Here is a 21976-nt window from a genome sequence, read left to right as displayed (position 1 = left end):
GCTTCAAATGAAACTTCTCTACTGGAGATGCTGTTCTACGGTCAATGAAGCATTAGCCGAAGGCCAAAGGACTCTCTCTTGAACTCCAAGGGCCTGTTTATGGACCTCAGCAGCTGATACCATGTATTCTGTCTTGGAATACAAGGTGTTCTGATGAAAAAAGCTACTGAAGAGCTACGTATTACTATATAGAACTTCATTATATCTGTTCTTTCAAACAATACCTATCTTAACATACTTAGTTCTCTTCTTCTGTATGCATATGTCTGTATTGCTCTTGCAGAACTAGGTTATTGGTATTTATGGTCCCTGGAAAGTCCTTGGATTTCCTAAAGCATCTGTTGTCTCTGGAGGAGGGATATCTGCAGTAAGTCCCCAAGCAGTGCAGTTTCATTAATAAAAATGCAGAAGAATGAACTTTGAAAACTTGCTGAAGATGCACAGCTTTTTCTTTGTTCTACAGGAAGCTCAAAGAAAGTTGGTTTAACTTGTAGTTACTTAATTGAACTCCCTTCACATAATGAGATCTTTCATCATAGATGGATGGGAGTTTCTTTTATTTTGTTGCATGAATTAAAGAATATTCACAACTTATAATTATATGCATGTCCTGAGACTTGGTGTATATTAATAACTGTCCTGTGACTTTTTTTCCCCTCCCTTGTTGCTTGGTCTTGCTTTTCTATTAAGATGCCTGTGACTGAAACATTCAAGTTTAATAGATTTTTGTCCTGAAAGAGTCAGAATTCCCATGTTACACATAGACAGTAGGATTTTTCTGAATTAATTCCTCCTTCAAGTCCCATAGGTGTGGATAAATATATCCAATCTTGACCAGAAAATCTAGGCATGAGAAATCCAATAAAAACCTGATGTGATGGTGGTAGCTCATGCTTCCTACTAGTTAATGAAACTCCTAACATGAATGTAATTGCTGGGGGAGAGTACAAGGACAACAGATCTTAGCATCCAGCCCATACTTCCCTAAATAACATCTCCAGAATCCTACAGCAGGGCAAGTGTTGGTCTTGTCCTAGAGTGCATGTCTTCTGTCTTCACTTGGACCCTTGTCTTATTGTCTGGCAGAAGTTTGATCAGCTTCCAATTTCATCTGCTGGATCTGGGGATGTCTTTAACAATCCTGTTGCTAAAAGTGTGATTTGTGGCTTTCTCCATTCCCCTCCACCCCCTTTCAAAGTAGTGTTTAATTGCATTTGCTTTGGTAAGCAGCCTCTGTGACCTGGGCTTTTGTTATTTACTGTTCTTCCTGTCTTTGTATCTCCTGCAAATTTAGCGACTGCTTTCTTCCAAGTCACTGACTAAAACGTGAAACGGCACATGGCCAAGAACCAATACCTGATGAAGCTCACTAGCAGTGGTTTCCCATTGACAACAACATTTAAAGAGCTGTCACTTAATTGCCTTTTAATCTGGTTTATTTGTATTTGGCTGATTTTTGGCTTGGTTTGGTTTCTCTTTTTCAATGCCTCCTCCTCAGCTGGTTTTAGTCAAAATGTGTTGTGCTGGCCCAAAAGTTGTGGAAATCTAAAAATATTGTCTAAAATCTGTTACTGTTAATAAAGTCTTCAGTTTCATTAAAGTCATTAAATAACTGCTGTTAGCCCATGTTGAGTGACACCATACCTGTTAAATCCTCAGTGGTCCTCTGAGCTGTTCCTTGGTTTTTAAAACCTTTACCAAGTTGAGAGCCCAGTTAAATGTTTTTCAAAGGGATGACTTTTCAAAGGGACATTTCAAAGGGATGACTTCTGCTTCCCCCCCCCCATTGGAACTTTCTCAATATTCCAGGCCTTTCTGGAATTAAACATTGCTGCAAACACTCTTTGAGTAACTCCCAGGGAGGGGGGGAAGGGGGTAGGAATGGTAAAATAGCCTACATAGCATTTTAAGACTGTTATCTTAAAACTGTTAAATAATATCACCTTGCTGGATTATGTATGCCATTATATTGAATGTTTGTTCATATACTACCATATTCTTACAGATTTTTTTTTTAAGGTACTATTCATGTGTGCCTTTTGAGTTTTTTTTCTTTGTTCTGACCTTTGTAACATTTCTGAATTTTTATTGCTGTTCTCTGCTCTGAATCCCCCTGCCCCTCTTCCCAACCTCTTTTCTTCTTTGTGCTTTCACTCTTAGGTGCATTGTGGGTTTGGGTTGTGTTAGGTTTTTGATGGTGGGTTTTTTTTTGTTTGGTTGTTTGTTTTTTTTTTTCCAATGATATTTTTTGAGGGTTTCAGGTAAGAAGTTCTTAAATAGTCAAGAAATTAAAAAAAAAAAAAAGATATAAGTAACTGTTGTTTTAGTTGATTTGACTCAATTTCCAGCTATTTGAAGTTGTTCTTCTAAAGTTCAAGTTGCTATCTATTAGGCTGATTGCTTATTAGAAATAAATGTTGATGAATCAGTTGCCTTCTTGTTGCAATTGATCTACAATATCTGCTGTACTTAGCTACTGCCCTGGCTAGTGCTTATTTCATCTATTGAGATCTTTCATACAAATTGATATTCACAGATTAAATCGATGTTCACAAATTAGAGTTGATGACTATGTATGCTTTATTTTCCCCCTTCAAGGCCCTTGCTGTGTTGATTTTGTTGTGATTTTCTTTTTGTTTTGGAGTTCAATTTATGTAATAGTAAAAACGGGTTGTAACTTTTCTTTACTACCCTCAAAATGATCTGCCTTTGGGTTAGTGGTACATGCTTTACTGCTTTGATGAGATCCATGGTTAGGGCTGAATTATGTAGTGAGTATTAAAGGGTATGCTTGAGCTGTGCAGTCGCATGGAAAGAAACCATTGTTTGAAAAGCTAGGCTCTGTGTCAATGGCAGTCCAGAAATGCATCCCTATCTCCTTCTGATCTTGCATTCCTGTTTTTTTAAAGGGGAGAATATGTCTTTGGCTCGCACACATTGCTAGAGATCAACAAAGTCCTCCCTTGGACTCTGATAACACACTAATAGTGTTATCTCAAAGAGCCCAGTAGCTACTTAATCATGACAGGAGCTCTCAATTTTAAGGCGAAAGAGGATCTAACTGGATAATTTTATTTCTAAAGCTTGAAGTCAAACCATTATGTTAAATTTTTAACCAACACTTTAAAATTTATGACTTAAAATACCGGTTACAGAAGGGAGGACATAAATGCCAGAAAAAGATGCAAACTGAACTGTTTAGGTGCAGAGATCTAACTAGGGAAACGTAACCATGCTGAAAACTGCATGGGTAACTTTTCTCTTTAATTTTTGGTTTTTATTTTTTTATTTTAATTTCTGTGCTTGTTGCTTGTAGCATAAAAATGGCACATCCGTGGTCTGGGTTTTGTCAGAGGACTTCTTGGAGAATAATGGTTTCTTAAATATTGCTTTACTTTTAGAGCTAACAGTGGTGAAAAAGTATTAAGTTATTCTAGTCTTGCTTCAGTATTAAGGGTTTTCTTTGTTCTTTCTGGGAATTTGGTTTCTTTTTGGTAACCCTTCATTTGCTGGAGAGCCTTCTCATATAGCCAAAGTGTTTTACACTTCAAAAATGTTGTAGTTTGAAAAGAAATGAAAACCTTGTGGATCTTAATGTAAGAATTTAGGAAAAAAAAGATGTTTTCCCATGTGTAAGTCAGCACTTATAAGGGTTAAAAGGATGGCTGCTGTAATTGTGAAGAACTTACGTAAGGGAAAGCTCTAAAACATCAGGATCTTCATCCCTTTTTCTCTCCTCTGTTATTCCTGCAACTTTTCCACTGGCCCTGCTCTTCAGCGGCTGTGAACTGTCAGACACCAAAATATAGATGGTGGAAAGATGAAAACCAGGATTTAGTGGAAGCAGCCATGTTAATTTCTCTTCCATCTGAAATACAGGAAAATATCATCTGCTAAATGGAAAAGGACAATCGGTGGGAAAAGAAATGTTCTTTTCAAGCTTCTAAGAGCAGTGACAATGGAGAGAAAAAATACTATAAAAAGTAGGCAGCTCCTTTTTCAAGATTTTGTTTTCAATGTATTATGCATGATTAACTGTACACAGTTGCTCTTTCGGAGTCCTCAGTGACTGAATACTACAGCGCAGGGCTTAGACTGTCTTTACTGCGCTGCACTTTGCATCTGGGGGGAGTAGGGCTCAGCTTCATGGTGGTTCTGTCAGTCTTTAGTATAATTTTGAATACATTCATACTTCCCTTATTTGCCTTTTTTAATGTCAAGCATTGCACATAAGATGTTCTGCTGTTGCTATGCAACTGCTAAATCCAATATTTAATATTAATAAAACCCGAGTGGCATTAGCATCACTCAGAACAGTGGGCTAGCAAACTATGATTGTACAATATCCAAGCTGTAAAACTTGGCAGGGACTTCAGTGTGCAATTGCATGCATGGCAAACTGTGGGGCATGAGTCATTGGCAGTTACTATTTTAAGAGTGGTGAGTTTGGGTAAAATTTCTGAGCTCTCTTTATTTATATATCTAATACATTTTTTTTAACAGAAAGAATGAGGTTGGCTACCTCTTTTTCTAAAGGTTTCGTTTCAGATACAAATTCTGAGGGGTCACTACCCATAAGAGAGTCAATGTTAAAAATCTATGGGTCAATACCCTGATTCTCCTATTTTTCTTCTAGGTCAGGTTGGTCGGCCCTTTCCCACTGTTCCTGCCACTTCCTGAAGCCTGAATTGGCTTTTTTTGGAGGCAGTGCTACTTCTCTGCCTGACAAGGTGCTGTTCAATGGGATGTTTTTCCTGTTTCTCCTCTTCCACCTTGTTTTCCAGTTCCTCCCTATTTCTCTTTACTCTTGACTGTTACTTTCACCATCCCTATTACACCTTTATTTTTTTCCTTTTTATTTTTTTTTCTTTTCTCATTTGATCCTTTCTCAAATTAGGTATTTTAGTGCCAGCCTCTAATAGGGATTAGATCACCCATGGTGATGTACCCCAGCAATGCTGTGGCCATCAGTCATTTGCAGGCTGCAAATTCTGTAGGTTTCCACATCTGGTACCTGAAGATGTTGGTGCACTGGCACTCTTGCTCACACCCAAAGGGGGTAATGCTACTTGTCTGTTCCTTTTGAGGACTGCTGTCCAGAAGATAACTTTGATCTGCATAAAGTCAGAATTAGTGCAATGTAATAACTGTTTTCCTTCATAGATGTGATCCATTTGTATTTCGACTGGTTTCTTAAAATGGATACTTCAGGTAATTTATTTGTCCCTGATTCACCCATGCAAGTTTCTCTGAATTTAAAACCATATTTTTGCCTGTTTTTTTTTTTTTTCCCCTTCATTTCTTCTTCTGCCTCTCATTCAGGCAAGTAGGAGAAGCTGCCACTGTCTATGTGCAAACCATTATTAAACCTACAAAGCAAAAGTGTTAATAGGGCAAAAATTACCCTATTAATTACTTACAGTAAGTTGTAGTCATGAGTTTTCTGGTTATATTGGGAGTATGCTTTTCTAAACAGGTAGAATTGGTCTCTCCCCCTTAAAGTAGTTTTTGTATTTCTCATATTCATCCTGCTAACCTGTCTTCTCGCAGTATTGGGTAGTTAATAGCTTTGTATATTTTACTGCCAGCAAGGGGTTAGTGCAGTATTGATTAACATTTCCAAATAATGGCATAAATTTTGGTACAGGATTTCCCTCTTTCAGAATAAACTAAAATTGGTGAGATTTATTTCAAGTAAGGCGCAAATCATGGCATTGAAGTAAATCGGACTGTGTATCTTGGATGCGAATTTGTGATTGGAATTTGGTTCCTTAGTGGCATGCCACTTTGAATCCCGTTCCTTTGAATTTTCTCTCCTCAAGCCTGTAACTCTTCAGGAAACACTGATTCTGACATTTGCTGAAATTCAGAAAAGTAACTGAGTGCCACTCAGGTGTAAGAAAGTATGTTTTAATTAGGAAAGCATACCTTAGTTCAGAGGTTTAAACGAGATTTTGTACAGCAATTATCTGGTCATGTTGTAGAACTACAACCTACAGCTTCCTATTTTCTTTCTGAAATGGTTTATTTCAATGTCATCACGTTCTTTGTTTTTAACCTCGCTGTTTACCGAAGTGCAGGAGCTGGTGGGCTCTCTGGATTGTGCTGTGATTTGTCAGGAGTTCAGTCATCACAATTGACCCGTGTATCTTGCGATACTTAGAGAAAACATGTTGAGCACTGTTCTTGGAACAGATAAATATAGAACTGCTATTGTGAATATTCTTGTAGTGACGTACTTAATCTAGAAAGCTAACAATTCTTTTATTTGCTTTTAGGGTTTGAAAGTATTCTAGAAGGCCTGTTTGGACCTGGATTATTAAAAGATCTCAGTTTGTTTAAAGGTATTCAATCTCTATGTTTGTATCTTGTTCTGCATTTCTAATGACAGGAGCAGCCCCAGCTCTGCCTCTAGAAAATGTGTGTTACCGTGGTGATTTGTGCTTTTTTCCCCCTCCCCCAGGCAGTGCTCACAGTTAGTTTCATATTGGCTAAAATTACTAATGAGTGTGCGTTCATCTTTATGTAGCTGGGAGTGTATTTGGCAGTGCTCGGAAAAACAGATTGGTTGTGCATAGATAAAATGTGTACAGTTTGGTAGTCTGGGGGTTTAGAAAAATGGCTGAAATGAAGCCTGCATGCTCAGAATGCAGGCAAGAATGTGGTGAAACAGGTATTTAATTTGGCATTTCTCTTTTGGCTCCAGTTATGTCGCGCTATGTGAATATGAAGTAATTTGCTATTCCTCTGATTTACAGACTGTGAGCCTGAAGGTGTTTCTGATTGGTCTTTTGATGAAAATTGTCTTTTCTGCTGCCTGAGAAGAGAAAAAGTGAAGGTAACAATGCAGATGTGTGAAGCTAGTAGTTGTAGGGGAGGGACAAAGGGAGGGAGCTTGCTCCTAGTGAAGTGAACATAGAAAATTGCAACCTCCTACCCCCTTCCTCTCCTTCAGAAAAAGGCTTTTTGAATTAAAACAGTGCAAGTTAATGAACAGACTTGCCTCTTTGCAACTTTGTAGGATGTGATGCACATTTTTATTCTTTTTCCATGTGTAGTGGTTCTTTCTGTTTGGTGTTTTTTGTTTGGTTTGGTTTTCTTTGAGTTCTTTGTAAGGGACCTTGTTGGGATCATAAGCCCTTCCCAAGGGAGCCAAACTGTGGCTTGTGCATGTTTACTACAGTCAGATGCTGGGCTTATCTTCAGTATGGAAATGCGGTCCTTTTAACAGCCTAGAGCCTTGTTCTGTATCTCGGAATCTCTTTCCCTATGGGCCGTATCTTTTTATTAAAGGGCTCCTGTATGGCAGGTAGATTTTGTACTGTGCTTGTTTATAACCAAGTCATAGAATCATAGATCATAGTCAGAGCCTAAACGTGGACAAGTCAGCTTTGTCAGCATAATAAACTTGCAGTCGGTTTTCTTAATGAGATATAGCAGTATACAAAGCAAAGGCTCTTGTGCTATATGTGATTGTTTCTCAGCCCATGTGTTGCAAAAACGATTGCTCTATAGCATAGGAAGGAAAGCAGCTTCACCTGTCTTGGCAAAACTTCATTTGCTGGAACTTGTAACTACCCCTTCTTCCTGCATGATATAAAATAAAACACAGTGGATCTCCATCAACTTAGGAATGCAACAAAAGCACTCTTCTCTCTGCAGCAGCTAACATGTGTGTCTTGTTCATAAAGGAAGTACATTGTTGAGACTGATACTTGCCATGTTGACAGTTTACACTTGTTTTGTATTAACAGTTTTTAAGGCATGGAGAGGAGAGTTAGGAATGCTTGCGTTTAGAACAGATGTAAGGCATAATGCTTGTTTCCGTTGAGACTTGTAGCAGGTAAGCTGTATGTGTGCTTGTGCTGTAAGGAGTTCTGTCTTCTTTTGTTTTATGTCCTCTCATAAAAAGACAAAATTCAGTGTTCGGCACAGTTCTAGTTAAGTCGATTCTGAAATTAATTTTGTGGTCAGAGACTAGTCATAGTCTGGGGGAATCCAACAGGTGTGGGTAGAGCTTCAAAACCACTCTTTACATCTCAGTTGTACTCAGAGGTCCACAATACCTAAAATAAAGCTCCTGAAAATCAGTGATTTTTAGGTGAAGACAAAAACTGAGAACACAAATGTCCCCTGTAGAGTGTGCTGATGGTCATCTTGTCCTTTTCAAACTTCAACACAACTGTTGATCAGAAGCTGAGGTATCACTGTTGGTATTTTCATGTACTTTGCTAGGCTTTCCTATCTAGTTTCACATGGTAAAGTATAGCCCATGATTCTGAGTATCACTGAAAAACCAGTGATGTATTCCTTGTGCTAGTGGTAGTTACCATTTACATTAAGGTTCCTCGTGTGGAAGGTTCACATTGTACTGTGGCTTTTCAATGGATGAAAAAAAAACAATGCAGATGTGGTTGCATTTGGTGTGCTCTGTGGTGTTTTGGCATCGGACTCTAAGGAGATTTTAGGGTTGTGTTATGTGTAGCATTGCTAGGCAAAGGTGCTCAGTGAAAGGAATGGAGGTTATAAGTTCTGAGCTGCAGGGGAGAAATGCGAGTTAAAGGCTGTGGTAGGATCAGTCAGCCACTATGGGCCTGGGTAGAATAACTTCTATAAATAAAACCCAAGCAATTTCTGTCACTTTACATTCCAGTAGCCAAAAAATACCTGTTTCAACCATTTTTCTTATAACTGATTGGTAAATAGGGACAGCAGAGTTGTGTTCACAGGCTTATTTATTTGTTCTATGGCCAGGGATCACTGGCTGAGGGAATGGGGTAAGAAGGTGAACCAGTCCATTCACATCAAACTTGTGACTTCTCTGTTAATCCTGGTGATTCTTGTCATGCTTGGAGTATGTATGATTCCTTTTTTAGTTGTTTTTTGTTTTCTTCCTGCCTCTCAGCATTTGTGTCTGTTTTGTTGGATTTGGGGTTCTGGGCTTTTTTGGTTTGTTTGGTTTTGAGGGAAGAATGTGTCTCCTTTTAGACTTACTGAGTTCTTGTATATCAGCTGAGAGAGATGGTAGGGTAGGAGTACTTCATTTCCCGTGTGGGTACACCAAATTGCTGCACTGCTGGCTATTGCTGATGCCATTAGCTTGCAATACAGAGTTAAATATGACTCTGATGGAAGCCTTCAAATTGTACGGATTTTACAACATAATTTGAATTAAAACTTCAGAGACCAAATTGTTATAAAAAGTCTGCAACTTCCTCTGGTATTTAGCCAAGTGATGGACAAAACTAGATTAGAAATGGTACTAGTTTATTTGAAATCTCTTCCATTGAACACCTGTATGAATAGCTTTCACTTTTCTTTTGGGGGAATTGCAGGTTCAGTCTTCTGTCACTGCTAAAACTTGTCAGATCCTGTACATAAAGCAGTAGCGGTTGTGCTTTCTGTGCTTCATCTTCTGTACTGCTTTATTTTTGTTATTGTACATGTGAATTCTGTTAGGTTTTTAGGAAAAGAACTGGTGGAATGATTCAGGTCTGTGCTTTTGTGTACTGCTGAATTACAGAATTAAAAGGTGTGTAACTGATGCTGTAGCTGGGAGCAAGATAGCCACAAACCACGTGACAACAGTGTGTGGCTTTGGCTGGCCTTTTTTTCCTAGTAAGTACTACTTCACCAATACACCTTTTTAGATTAGTGGAATAATTAATGGTGTGCTTGATTTTTCACCTCTGAGTGACATGTAGGTACCTGGTCTGACAAGTTCAAACCCAGTAGAAATCTTCAGGGTTTTCCCCTGGATTTCATTTGCCCAAATTACCTTTAATTTGGGAGACCAGTAATTGTGCTTAAGGAGAATTGAGTTCTACTGCAGGATGAGAATTGGAGGCCAAGATCAGTTTATTGGCAGAGCTGTTAAGGGGAAAAAAAACTACGCTTGCTCTCTCACCCATGTCAGTGATGTTGGTTCTTGCTTTTACAGGCAGTCAGATTCAATTACATGAATTCTTCAAAGGATGGAGAACCATCTGCCAAAGCATTCTGGAAAGATTAATTTATTTGTAGCAGTAGTTCTACTTGCAAATACTGAGCAAAAGCATGGATTTTTTTTGGCAGTCAAAATACAAGATAGTTTTTGATCAAGAAATTGATCTAAGTGCCTTCATTTGAAAGGGATGATAAAATACAGACAAAATAGGAGCTAAAATCTTCACAGACACACTTTTGCCCAAATCTAAAGGGTTATGCGCAGTAATGTAAAGGTTTTAGAAATCAGAGTTTGATTTTCTTCCAGAAAGAAAGCAGAAGAATGCAGAATAATTCCAGAATAAACTATTATTTCAGTATGCTGTGATCAGAGAATAACAAATTGCCTAAGGATCTGCTACCAGGTTATTAATGTGGGTGTCTGTGTGCAAAAACATATGGGTATATTGATGGGTATGAAAGACAAAAAAGACAAAGTTAGCAGCTCTCGCTGCCTACTCCTAGTGAGAGGAAGTAGGTTGGGTTCTATGGGACCAAACTTGATAAACTTGGGTAATCTGCAAATATGGTGAATTTGAGTAATCTGCAAATGTGATGGTTCTCAATTGCTTGTGCCTTTATCCTTCACAGGGAATATTTAAAACAGTTTAGTTTGCAAGATGGTTGGGTTTTGTTTTTTTTTTTACATCTTCATAATGAAGCTTTTCCTTCTAAAAGGTCGTGGCACAGAGAAGACCCATCAATTCAGATGAACTGAATTTGAAGTGTGCTTGACTTATCTCTTTAATTATGGTTCTTAATTTTTCAGTTTGGCTTGTTAAATAAAGCGACAGAGATTACATATGAAATCTGTGGCTTCATGTAGAATGTTTGTATCAAATGTATCTGCTGTCACTTGCTCATAGCTGGGGCTCAAGCTTAGTTTAAGATGTTTCTTTTTTTTAAGAAAGAGCTGCAGATAGGAAAGGACAGAAGAAAGCAGCAGTGATAAGAGGGGAAACTGGGAAAAGATTACATGAAGAGGATTCAGTGGAGTATAGTCATTTGGAAAAGAAAACACTATTGTCTAAAGCTACATAAAGAAATCCATATGTATTATTAAAAAAAATAAAAGGGGAAGGGGGGACACAGCTAATCTCATTAGTTGATGAGAGCTGAACAAGAAGGATAATACTCCTAAGCACATTAAGTATTTTATAGATATATTTAAGCTACAAAAATAGCAAGAGAGAAAACGTCTTTTAGGAGCATATTCTGGAGTCTTGTGCTGTTGACATCAGAGGGTTGAGTGGACTTCGGAGTACTGTGGAATACCTGGGCTTCAGTGTAAGGCCCTCCCAGTTGTGAAGAAGTACGGGAGGGTACAGCATGTGAAGGAGTAATTTCAAAACCCAAAGTTACTCTGATACGTTTTTTCTATTTTTAAAAGGTTATAAGTAATTGCTTTATGCAAACATCTAAAAGGTAATGCTGCACCATTTCTTGCTTATGTTTAGTCACAATAACAGCCTCTGACTCTGGTATCTTTTCACTATGGAGGAACATAAACAATAAGAAGCAAACTGTGGTAAGTGTCTGAATAACTGTGAAGAGAAGCTACCACTATCATTTAAAGCACTAACTCCTAGGATAATTGAAGATAGCAGAGGAGATATCTGAAAATGAGTTGAATTTGTGGAACTCTTGGGATTTTTTGATGGCTTTAGAATGTGTTTAAACTGTGTACAGAGATCTTAAGTGTGCTGGATGATGCTCCTAAAACATTTTTCATGCATTTCATCACTTTAAAAAACCTCAAGCATTTAGAAGGTCAGTTTTGTATTGGGTGGTTATAAAATAATTTGCTGTGGAGTCTAAAAGCTGAAGAGGCTGTTTATGATAATCTCCAGCTGGTTTTAGTAGTAGTGCAGGGTTACAGTTTTACTTGTGTGTAAATGTTAATGTCAAACTTACTGTAATTCCACAGATTTTTTTTTTCCCCTACTATAGCTACTAAATTAAATTCAATAGCTATGGATCAGTCAAGTCTTATTTATCAAATTCAAACCAAATTTAATATCAGTCATCTTAATAGAGAAAGAAATACTTCTTCTTACTATATGAGTATGTATGCTCAGTAAGTGAGGGTCATCTTAAAACTAAGCAATCTGAACTTTTAGTTGATTCCAAGATAGGAACTGTTGTAGATGCTTTAAAGGACATGCTCAGAACTGGGAATGTTCTCAATAAATTTGAAGAACGGGGACAGACTGACTTACTTTGTCAAGTCACAAGTTGCAGATACCTGAAAAGTGATAGCGTTGTAAAAGTACTAAACTGTTTCTGGGGCCATAGCAAGGCAGGCATTTGTCTTCATACCTGGGAGGAAAGCCCAAGTGCTGGTGAAACATCAACTGGGTGTCGCATTTTGAGAGAGATGTAAACAAACTGTATATTACTGAATATTGGTGTCCCTGCCCATGGCAGGGGGTTGAAACTAGACAACCTTAAGGCCCTTTCCAACCCTAACTGTTCTATAGTTCTATGATTATTGAAATGAAAGCAGCAAGAATGACTTGGTCTTGAAGACAGAAGGAAAGAAGACAGTCTCTGGTGCCATTAGGGCTTTTCTGCAGAAAATAATAGGTTATTCTCCTTTGCACTGGCTAAGAGATAAAAAGACTGTACAGTCTTAAGGAAAATGAAGTGTTGGAGGAGACAACCTAGAGATGCTGAAACATTCCTTTCTTGCTTCCTGTTCCTGATCTTACCTTGGGGTGAATGTCTGCATTGTATCCCTGTGGGCCACTCAGCCACAGGTGGTCTGCTGGAAGCCACCATTTCCTCCACAAAGATGGATAAGAATTAGTTCACAGCATTCCATCTTATGGGTGATTCCTGCTCCATCTGCATGCAGATTGTGGCTTAAACATGAAGCTGCTATTGCCATATCTATATAAAACCAGCCTGCATCATACGTTTCTCTTCATGCCAGCAGTTTAGCATTTAGAATTGCTGTCTCAACATTTCCTACAAGGAGGGTCTCAGTGAGGATCCAACATTAGTGCTGACAAAGCCAGGCTGTCCAGGATTAGGTGGTCTGTCAAGGTCATGCATTGACCTTGCATTTTGAAACCCTGAGCTCTGTATTTCTAAGGCTCTTTGCCTTAATTATATTGTTATGCTTTATATCTTAATGTGCAAAAACCTTTAGACCTTTGGGAGCATGTGCAATCCACTCCAAATGTCTTTTCCTGAAGGTGTATTCTTCAATACAGTGATACTGTATGTTCACTGATGGGATTCCAGGGATGCTCTGGGGCATGATTCCCATCTGAAGAGATGGGCAAAGAGAACAGAGTGAATCCTGTTCTATAAATATTATGTAATGTATTATGTATTAGTTTGCAACTAATGACAATGCTATCTAAATATTCATTTGTTTTTCTTTTTTCTGCTTCCTGCATGTGAGTACTGAAAACTTCAGTGTGATCCAGGACTGTGGAGTGAGAGGATAAGCCTCAAGATAGTGAATGTATATAATGGTTATTGGGAAGAAACGGTGGAAAATGTTTAAAAAACCCTCCACCAAACAAACAAAAACAACACCCACAAAAAATCAAAATGCCCCAAAATCACCAAAAAAACCCCAACAAGCAAAACCAAAACCCAACATGAGACCAGCCAACCAACTGCACAGATCCAGAACAAACAAAAGCCACACTTTTGGAAGCTGACTTTGGATAGTAGTCACAATCAAATATTTAGCGTGGAAACTTGAAGCTTCCTATGAGGAGTGAGCCAGCTGTGATTTCTGGCATTGTTGTGACACAATTGACAAGAAAAATTATTGAAATCTGCAATAAACAGAAATCTTCCCCATATTTTCTCATGTAGTGAGTGCTGTGCTGCAGATAGCAGAAAATAGCTAAGATTATTTTTTTTTCTCTGCACAAGTTTAAATGATTGCTATAGAGCTGTATTTCTTTACATTTCGATGTCTTAGCATGGACATTAATAAAGCCCATACAAGTAAAGAACGGCATGCTCCTAGTTTGAGGCATAAGAGCTAAGTGCTGCCATTGCCTTGGTTCTTCTCTTCTTCCCGATGCAGATCAAATGATCCTTCGTTCAGCCATTCACCAGTATAAGCTACTTAAAATTTTTTTCCTGGCTGATTCCCTTTTTCTTCATTCCTTCTGTAGCAAGTGTGCAGATTGGTAGGTTAAATTGTACTCCTTATGCGTTGCCTTTATATGAGTAATGTAAAGTAAACTTACTTCTGGTGAGGCATGCTGTCATTCAAATCTGTTTCCACCAAGTTGCTAGGCTAGTACTTAACTGTGTATTGTCTTAGTTGCAGAAAGTGCTAGGAAGGTTTGAAATGCATTGGGTTTGCCAAGGGTTATTTTTATTTTAGGCTTCTTCCAGAGCTAAAGTCTGTCAAAGGGCTGAGTATCAGCTCAGGTTGAAGGGTAATGTCTCCTTCAGTTCTGAATTCGCTCATTGTCCTTTGAAGTAAAGGAGTTTTTTGCAGTGGCTTGTGGGACTTTAGCTAGAGGATGCCAGTTAGCTCTAATAGAGCTTATCTAGCCAAATCTCCACGCATCAGTTTGCAGAGATGCCTTTTAAAGTTAAACTTGAAGCAGTTTGTAAATGCTTAGATATTCCAGTGATCGTTCCAACACTTCTCTATGCCTAGATTAATTCTGTTATTAGCTAATTTGCACCAACATCTGCTTCTTGTACAACCTGATAAGCCAAGCTTACAATTATCCTGATAATGCCTAAAAGATAATGGAGCTTGACTCAGAATGGCTGTCAATAACTGGGACAGATCCTGCAGTAAGATTTGTCACAGGCAGAAGCACAGTTTCAAAAAGGGGATGCAAGTGTGCTCTATGAATTCTCAACAGAGGAGTAAGTCTTACAAAACTATTGGGCTTACCCTCCACAAATATTTTTGTGGAATCCTGTGCAGATACTTCACACTTTTTTTTTGAAGTATCCAAAAAGTGCAACTGCATTTTCAGTGTGTTCATAAAATGCCAGGGAACCACGGGAGCAAGCCTGGAATCCCTCTGGTACAGAAAAAACCAGTCAGTCACTTTGTGGGGTATTTACTTGTACAGGCTCTTCTCTTCACAGCAAAGTGTGGTGTTTTACTCACCTACCATCTCCGTCATTGCATGTTCCTTAGCTTTTTATTAAAAGCACTGCTTTGTCTCTATACCCTGTCTGAGAGAGTATCTCCCTTTACTTGTGATAGAGAACTTTTGGAAGTTGTTGAATTACAAATCTAAGGCAAGAGCCCATGTTGTTAAGGCCAGAGTCCACAGCATTTCGTATTATTACCCTTTGCACGTAGTTCATGTGACTGCAGTTTGTTAATTTACTATGGGCTGGTTATGTGACCTTGCTTCATTAAACCTCTTAAAGTTGAGACGGCACAAACTGAAGAGTGACTTCTTTGAATTTATTGTGAATTATAAATGAATTGCCAGTTCTTTCCTTCCCTACTAATCCCATGAGGATATGAACCTGAAATCAACTTTTAGAGGCCAAAATCCAGATGTACTCTAGATATATTATGGTAACTGATACCTTCGTAAAGGTTAACAAAACAAAACACTCCCTAAACCCAAAGAGTGGTTATGTATGCATTCCTGCAGTAGGTAAATACAGGTAACTTTATAGCTTAAAATGAAAGTGGAGAGAGAGGGCCTGGAAACAGTGTTCTCCTAAGCAGGAGCCAGGCATTAAACAGAGAAATGAGAATAGGGGAGTGTGTTGGGGAGGGGGCAGGGATTTGATTTAGATTTCTTATTTTTATAATTGTTGCCTTCTAGTTTCTTGAGTTCCATTTAAAGTGAGTAATTTATGCTGGCATCTCACACAGTTTAATTATCCTCATTAAAACACTTGTTTTGAAATATTGAGATAACTCAGTTGCTTCCAGTTGTAAGAAAGAATGAATTTTAATTCACTGCAGGTGGTGTGTGCAGCTAACTTTAGTTTATTTCACTTAAAAGTAGCTACTGCTGAGCCTTTTCACAAAGGATGTTTGTTGCTAAAGTTTAGTTGTTTATCACTCAGTTCAATGCTGCGTAGATTGAGGAGAATTTTCTGTGTTTTGCCTTCAATGGTTATTTCTTGGAACTAAAAGTAGTAGCTAAAGAGCAAGTGCTAGATAAGAGATTCACAGCCAAGTGTTGTAAAATATCTGCATGTTCTTTATAGTAGCTTCTTATTTCCCCATAATGTTATCAAATCTTACAGGCTTCTGCTGCATTTACAACAAGAAAACAGGACAAAGTACAATGTTCTGGAGCAGTCAAAAATTAAGTTGTGATTTCAGTAGATTGAGCTCTGTGTAGTACATAACAAAGTTTTGAATTGAAGTAAATTTTTTTAATGCCTAAGGAACTTTGTTGATTTTGGAGTCAGGAAGATCTTACAAATATTAAATATCTTTGCAGGAACACTTAGTCAGTCTGGATGAGCCAGCCTCGGAAGCTGGACAAGAAGCTCTGCTTAGACAAGAGCAAGCAAAAATCATTCGTTTTGAAAGGCAAGCGGAAGAGTTCCTCAATGCAGTCTTTTACAGAAAAGGTTGGTTTTACTGGGGGGTGGGAAATGGTATCTCTTGCTGGTCTGTTTGCATGCAATGCAGGTATCAAAGATCTGACGTTCAAGCTGTCATTGTATGTTCAGTATTTTTCAGTTGTTGTCTTAATATGTATTTATCAAGAGTAACCATTGACTCTCAAATAATGTAGCAATACAACCGTGTGGGCTTGAGAGAGAGGAAAAGTGTATAACATACTTAGCCTTAAACCAAATCTCATCCTGAGAGCACTGGTGTTTTGTACTTTCAGAGGAATGACTCAGTTCTTACCCAGGGTAACTTCTCCCCTGAAAGCAATGTTTGGGTGAATGGGCTGTGGGGAAGAAGGGCAAGTGATGGTGGTACTAGGTGGGCAATTTTAAACAAAAAAAAAATTCTTTTAAAAATCTTACTTTAATGGGATGTAATGCAGTTTTTCTTAAAGCCCAGCAGTCTTCTCACTATGGTCTGTAGTGATTACCCACCCCCAGAAATCAACAGTACAGAATAATGTTGGAATAGTGCTAAGGTGGATATGTGGAGAATTCAAAATGTGATCAGCAAAAGAATTGGAAAATCAATGCTGTAGAATTTTCTGAGAACAGTAACAGTAGCTCAACGCTAGACAATCCTGTAAATCTCCTCTGGAGAGTTATGCCAGTTAAACTGTGCTCTTAGGAAGGCACAAAACTCATTTCAGTGTTTTCTACCAGTCTGAGAAATGGGAATCCAGAGGTTGCTTCCAAATGCATCCTGAATGAAAGTACATTGTACTTATCAGTCTAACCCATGTGTGAGAAAATCTGCCAAATCAGTAATTCCAACCTGTCTTCTGGGGGACAATGCAGGGCTTCAGTTTAACAAATTAGAAATTGCTGTAGCCAGCCCTTCCTCCCAGGGACCAAAATATTTAAAGGTGTTTTAAGTAGATAACAGTATCTTAGCCTTTCTTTTAGGACTCAAATGAAGAAATACAAACTATACATTATGATGTATTATGTAAAGTATAGAAGCATGTAGGATGGTAGGAAGGATAATTATTGCATTACTACTGATAGTTCAGATAATGCTTTTATTCCAAGTCTTCCTTCTCAGAGTGTGGGTTTTGTTGTTTGGCTCTTTTTTTTCTTCTAAGGTTAATGTTTCCTTTTACTTCTAAATTTATCCCATCTCTCTTTTTAAATCCAGAAGGGATTTAAGTAAACAAAAACCTAGAGGAAAATATACTTTTTTTTTCCATTTTACTTTTCTTACGAGAAAAAATAATGCACTTCCATCACCTCCAAATGGTTTATTAAAGATGTGATCCCTTTAACATTGAGCTTAAATTTTTCTCTATGACCTGTGTGTATGTCTTATTAGAAATGCATGTTTTCCTGAATGTTGGAAGACCATTGGTGGATACTGCAGTATGCTAATGAGGGTTTTAGTGCTCTGTCCTTGGTCAGATGCACACAATGAACATAATGAAATGGCTTCAGATGTCTGAGAATCTTTATGGATTTTTTTTAATATACTCTTGTTTTCATTCCTCTGGCAAATCTGTGCTTGGTGCAAGAGTAATAAGGGAGGGGAAGCAGCCTGGCAGGAAGTAATTTTTGAACCCTTAATATGCATCATTGTCAAGTTTAGCTGTATTTAGATTGCCTGAAAAGTTATTCTAACTCATGCCAATGCCATAAGATCCCCAGGCACTGTCATACCGAAGAGGACACAAAGAATGGCAGGACTCTGACACTCCTGTGTTGCTCAAAGATGCTGGGCTCTCCTGGCATCATGCCAGTCGTTAGTTCTTTCCTTTTTTGTTTGTTCTCTCCATCCTCACTGCCAGTAACATTTGAGACTGGTATTTTGTAGCCCAGGCAGATCAGAGAAGGTGCAGATGTTCTGTGAACGGATGCCTGTTGCACATCAAGGACATGCACTCATGTACTTAAATACACAGGCAGTTAGCAAGATCAGCAAACTTTCTGAGCAGGTCCGTTAATCTCACATACTTCCTCTCTGCTTTGTGCCCGCTCTGTGATGCATCTTTCAAATATCCATACTTCCCAGTTGTCTGTACATACCTAGTTGTCTGTTCCCTTTACCTTGTGGCAGGATAGGACCGTCTTTTGATGGTTTAATGAAGGTTTCAGTGTAGATAAAATACACAAGCTATTAAGATTTTTATAGCTCAGAGGTACTGCTTTAGATTATTTATAGCTGATAAATATTTGCTGTATTGTTCTTCAGTGAGTGTTTCTATGGTTTAGTTAATTTTAGTTTATTAAAATAAAAAGCAAGCAACAAAATAATGAGACACATGGAGTCAAAATAAACATCTGCTGATTTCAGGTGATGCTGCAGAGGCACCAGCAAATATTTTCCACTTGCTTTTGAACAGCTTTAATCCTTAGTGTTCAGGCTATATATTAAGCGAGGAGCCTTTAATGTGCTAGGTAACTGGTCTTCTGCTTAAAAAATTTAATTCTCTGTCCTGAGTTAGTGAGTTTATCTTGAGCAGAACTGGAAAGCTCTCAGTAGTGATCCTGTGCTTATTCTTTGAAGTCGCAGATTATCAAGATGCATGCCTGTAGGCATATGCAATATTTTCTCCCTGAATTTGGAAGTATGTTTAACTATAAGCATTACTGAATCGTATGTGTGGGCATGGGTGCACAGCAAAGGGATGATTCTTCTTCAGAAAACATAGGTGCCTCAGAGCTCTGTGTCCATGCCAGCCCCACTTGTATATACTACAGGCACATGTTGAATAGTTGGTATCAGTGTGATCATGCTACCAGTTTGTGCCCTTGTGGGCTTTCTTAGAGCCTTTCATATGTCCCTCATCAGGTAGAGAGGCTAGAAAATGGAAGAAATGTCACCATAGCAAAAAAAAGCCTTCATGCTTCTCCAGGGTCCCTGTGGGCTGCTTAGTAAGAAAATGAGAATATGATTGTACCTAAATTCAAGTTTTGCTCATCTCTTGGTAGCTGCTTAAAGCTCTAGTGTCTCATCCTTAGCAACAGTAAAACACCCTGTAGATTTTACAAGAAAATGATTATGAATTTACACGAACATCTTGAAAGTTTACAGCTATTATACATGGTGACTGTAAAAGGTCTTAGTTTTAGAAAGCTGTGCTTAACAGGAAGGAATTTGGGCTTGATAAGTATGTAAAGCTCAGCATGGTTTTCCATTAAGAAACACAGAGGCTGCTGCTTACTGCTTTTCTCTGGTTTGTGGACAGCTCCAGATTCAAACTCAATGTCAGTCATCCTTTATAGATACACTAAAGCTGGATTGTTGGGATGATACGCTTTCATCAGAAATGGCAGCAAAAGTAAAATCTGACACTAAATATCGCACAGAAGATTTTGCTTGTGCTTCTAATAGTTCAATCTCAATAAATTGCCTTTGAACGTGGACAATTTTTTTTAAAGAGGAAGTAAACACTTCGAGACCTGCTTCTAGGGATTTGCTTGGTCTTCTGCTGCACGATTTTCCCTGAATGTTTCTTCAGAAATAGAAAATCAAACCTTTTGAGCCGTTGCTGGAGTTGTGTGGTTGTGGTTTTTGTTTTGGTGGTGGTGATTTTTGGGGGTTGTTTTTTTTTTCCCCCCCACATCCCCAGACACTTTTTTGTATTTATACACTATTTCATACAAACAAATTGGAATGTCTGCCTGTTCCATTTCACATTTCTAATAGATTTAGCAGCTCTCCTAGAAACAGTTATTTTTCATTTTACACATTCTGGAATTTTTGTGTATGTGAAAGCTCTGAGTAATCCCTGATGTTGCATTGATGGTAATGACTGAAATGTCAAAAGGGATAGATAGAATGGGATGGAAACACTTGAACATTTGATCTTATGTGAGTTATTTTGAAGGATCAGAACTGCAGGGCTTGATTTCTTAGTAGACTTGTAGGTGACTGCTGCAAATTTATTCTCCTTTCTCCCCTTCTGTATCTGCAGGTAAGTTACTCAGTTCTTCCTCTGAATAACCTGTTAAATTTTTTTGTTGAATGAGCTTCATTACTTGGTACTTACCTTCATAAGTCTAACTCTCCATTTTCACACCTCTTAAAGGTCTGGTCAAATATATTTGTGTTTGAAAGCAAAAGATAAGGTTGCATATTTCTTATTTTGGGAAGGTTATACCAGAATTAGCAATAGTTTTTGTTCAGGTATTCTAAGACTAGAGTACATTTTCTATAAAAACTATTTTATCTGTGGCTTTCATTTTTTTTCCCTCCCATTAGATTATTATTATTTTTTTTAATAAGCAATGATTTAATATAAAAGCTGTTTTACTTAAAGTGCTTCCTTAAAAACCATCTCTAATATTTACAGACAGTCCTAGGGTCTCTGACCCCAATATTCCCCTAGTGGCCCGTGAGATCATGCAGCGAATGATCCGACAGTTTGCTGCTGAATATACCTCAAAAACTAGCTCTACTCAGGACTCCAGCCAGCCCAATAGCACAAAGAACCAAAGCCTGCTGAAAGCATCTCTGGTCGCCTCCTCTCCCACGGCTGCAACTGCTCAGAACCCTGTGCTCAGCAAACTTCTCATGGCTGACCAAGACTCACCTCTGGACCTTACTGTCAGAAAGTCTCAGTCAGAACCTAGTGAACAAGGTAGGACTCTTATCAGTGTCTTGCATCCTACAGCAATCCGTTCATGGCATTCTCGTTGCAAAACCAGGCAATTGGAAGGTTGCACTTTTGCATAAGCTGTAAAGGGGAAAAGCAGTAGATGTTTTTACAATAAAATAACAGCTAGCTGGATGTGGCTGGGAGAGAAGAGACTTTTTGGATCAATGTAGGCCCATAGACATGAGTGATTTTTCTGAAGAAGGGCAAAGGGAATGGACGTGCTCCATACTCTGGAGACAAGTGGGCTGTTCCTACTGGGAGCCGCAAGAAACAGTCTGCCAAAATAGACTGTGTGCTTGCAGATAAGGCAAGTTCACATGGTCATGAAAACCATGATGTTGTCTCTTCTCTGAGATCAGTTCACAGTCTGATTGAAAGACTGATTTATTTTCTTTCTGGCCATAGTGTGAAAACAGTATCTTTTTAAAAGCCTGTGAGAAACGGCTTTGTGAAGGCTGTAAAAATGATACCCATGAACTGTACAAAACTTACAGGTTTATGCATTTGGAAGAAATGTCTCTCTTCTGCCTTAAAAATAGACTTGTTCTGGAGAGCACAGATTGAATAACTTGTAACAGCATTGCAGAGCTTGTTTTAATTTGAAAACCTTGCTTGCCATTAAAAATGTTTTTTAACGAGTGAGTTCTGTGAGTGATTTACAGTATGTGAATGTTGGTTTGGTTTTTTTTCCCCTGAAACTGTTGACTGGAGGTTATCGTAAGTGTCCTACTGAGAGGATTAAAATTAGCCCCTTTACCCTTCTTTAGAAATGTATTAGTGTCTGAAATCATTCTGTCAAA

General features: G+C 38.3%; 1 protein-coding gene across 26 annotated transcripts in view; it reads left to right on the top strand.

Annotated features, from left to right (window-relative positions):
* Positions 1-21976, top strand: part of LCOR (ligand dependent nuclear receptor corepressor) — a 79380-nt gene that overhangs the window by 24701 nt on the left and 32703 nt on the right. For 6 of the 26 annotated variants that reach the window (XM_061372473.1, XM_061372487.1, XM_061372490.1 and 3 more), the window contains 2 exons: positions 16404-16536; positions 20871-21158. The exons of 1 other annotated variant lie outside the window; for it this stretch is intronic. In XM_061372473.1, the coding sequence (XP_061228457.1) occupies positions 16404-16536; positions 20871-21158 (421 nt within the window). Of the gene's footprint in view, positions 1-3879; positions 3984-4636; positions 4731-6278; positions 6345-6758; positions 6839-16403; positions 16537-20870; positions 21159-21976 lie in introns of all 26 variants that reach the window. 19 more of the 26 variants (XM_061372469.1, XM_061372471.1, XM_061372467.1 and 16 more) reach the window with 6 other exon arrangements.

The sequence above is a fragment of the Neopsephotus bourkii genome, unplaced genomic scaffold, assembly GCF_033783945.1.
Source record: "Neopsephotus bourkii isolate Nb327-2 ecotype Australia unplaced genomic scaffold, CSIRO-AGI_Nbou_v1 NB_1615, whole genome shotgun sequence".
Lineage (NCBI taxonomy): Eukaryota > Metazoa > Chordata > Aves > Psittaciformes > Psittacidae > Neopsephotus > Neopsephotus bourkii.
This window is presented reverse-complemented; position numbering and strand designations above follow the sequence as displayed.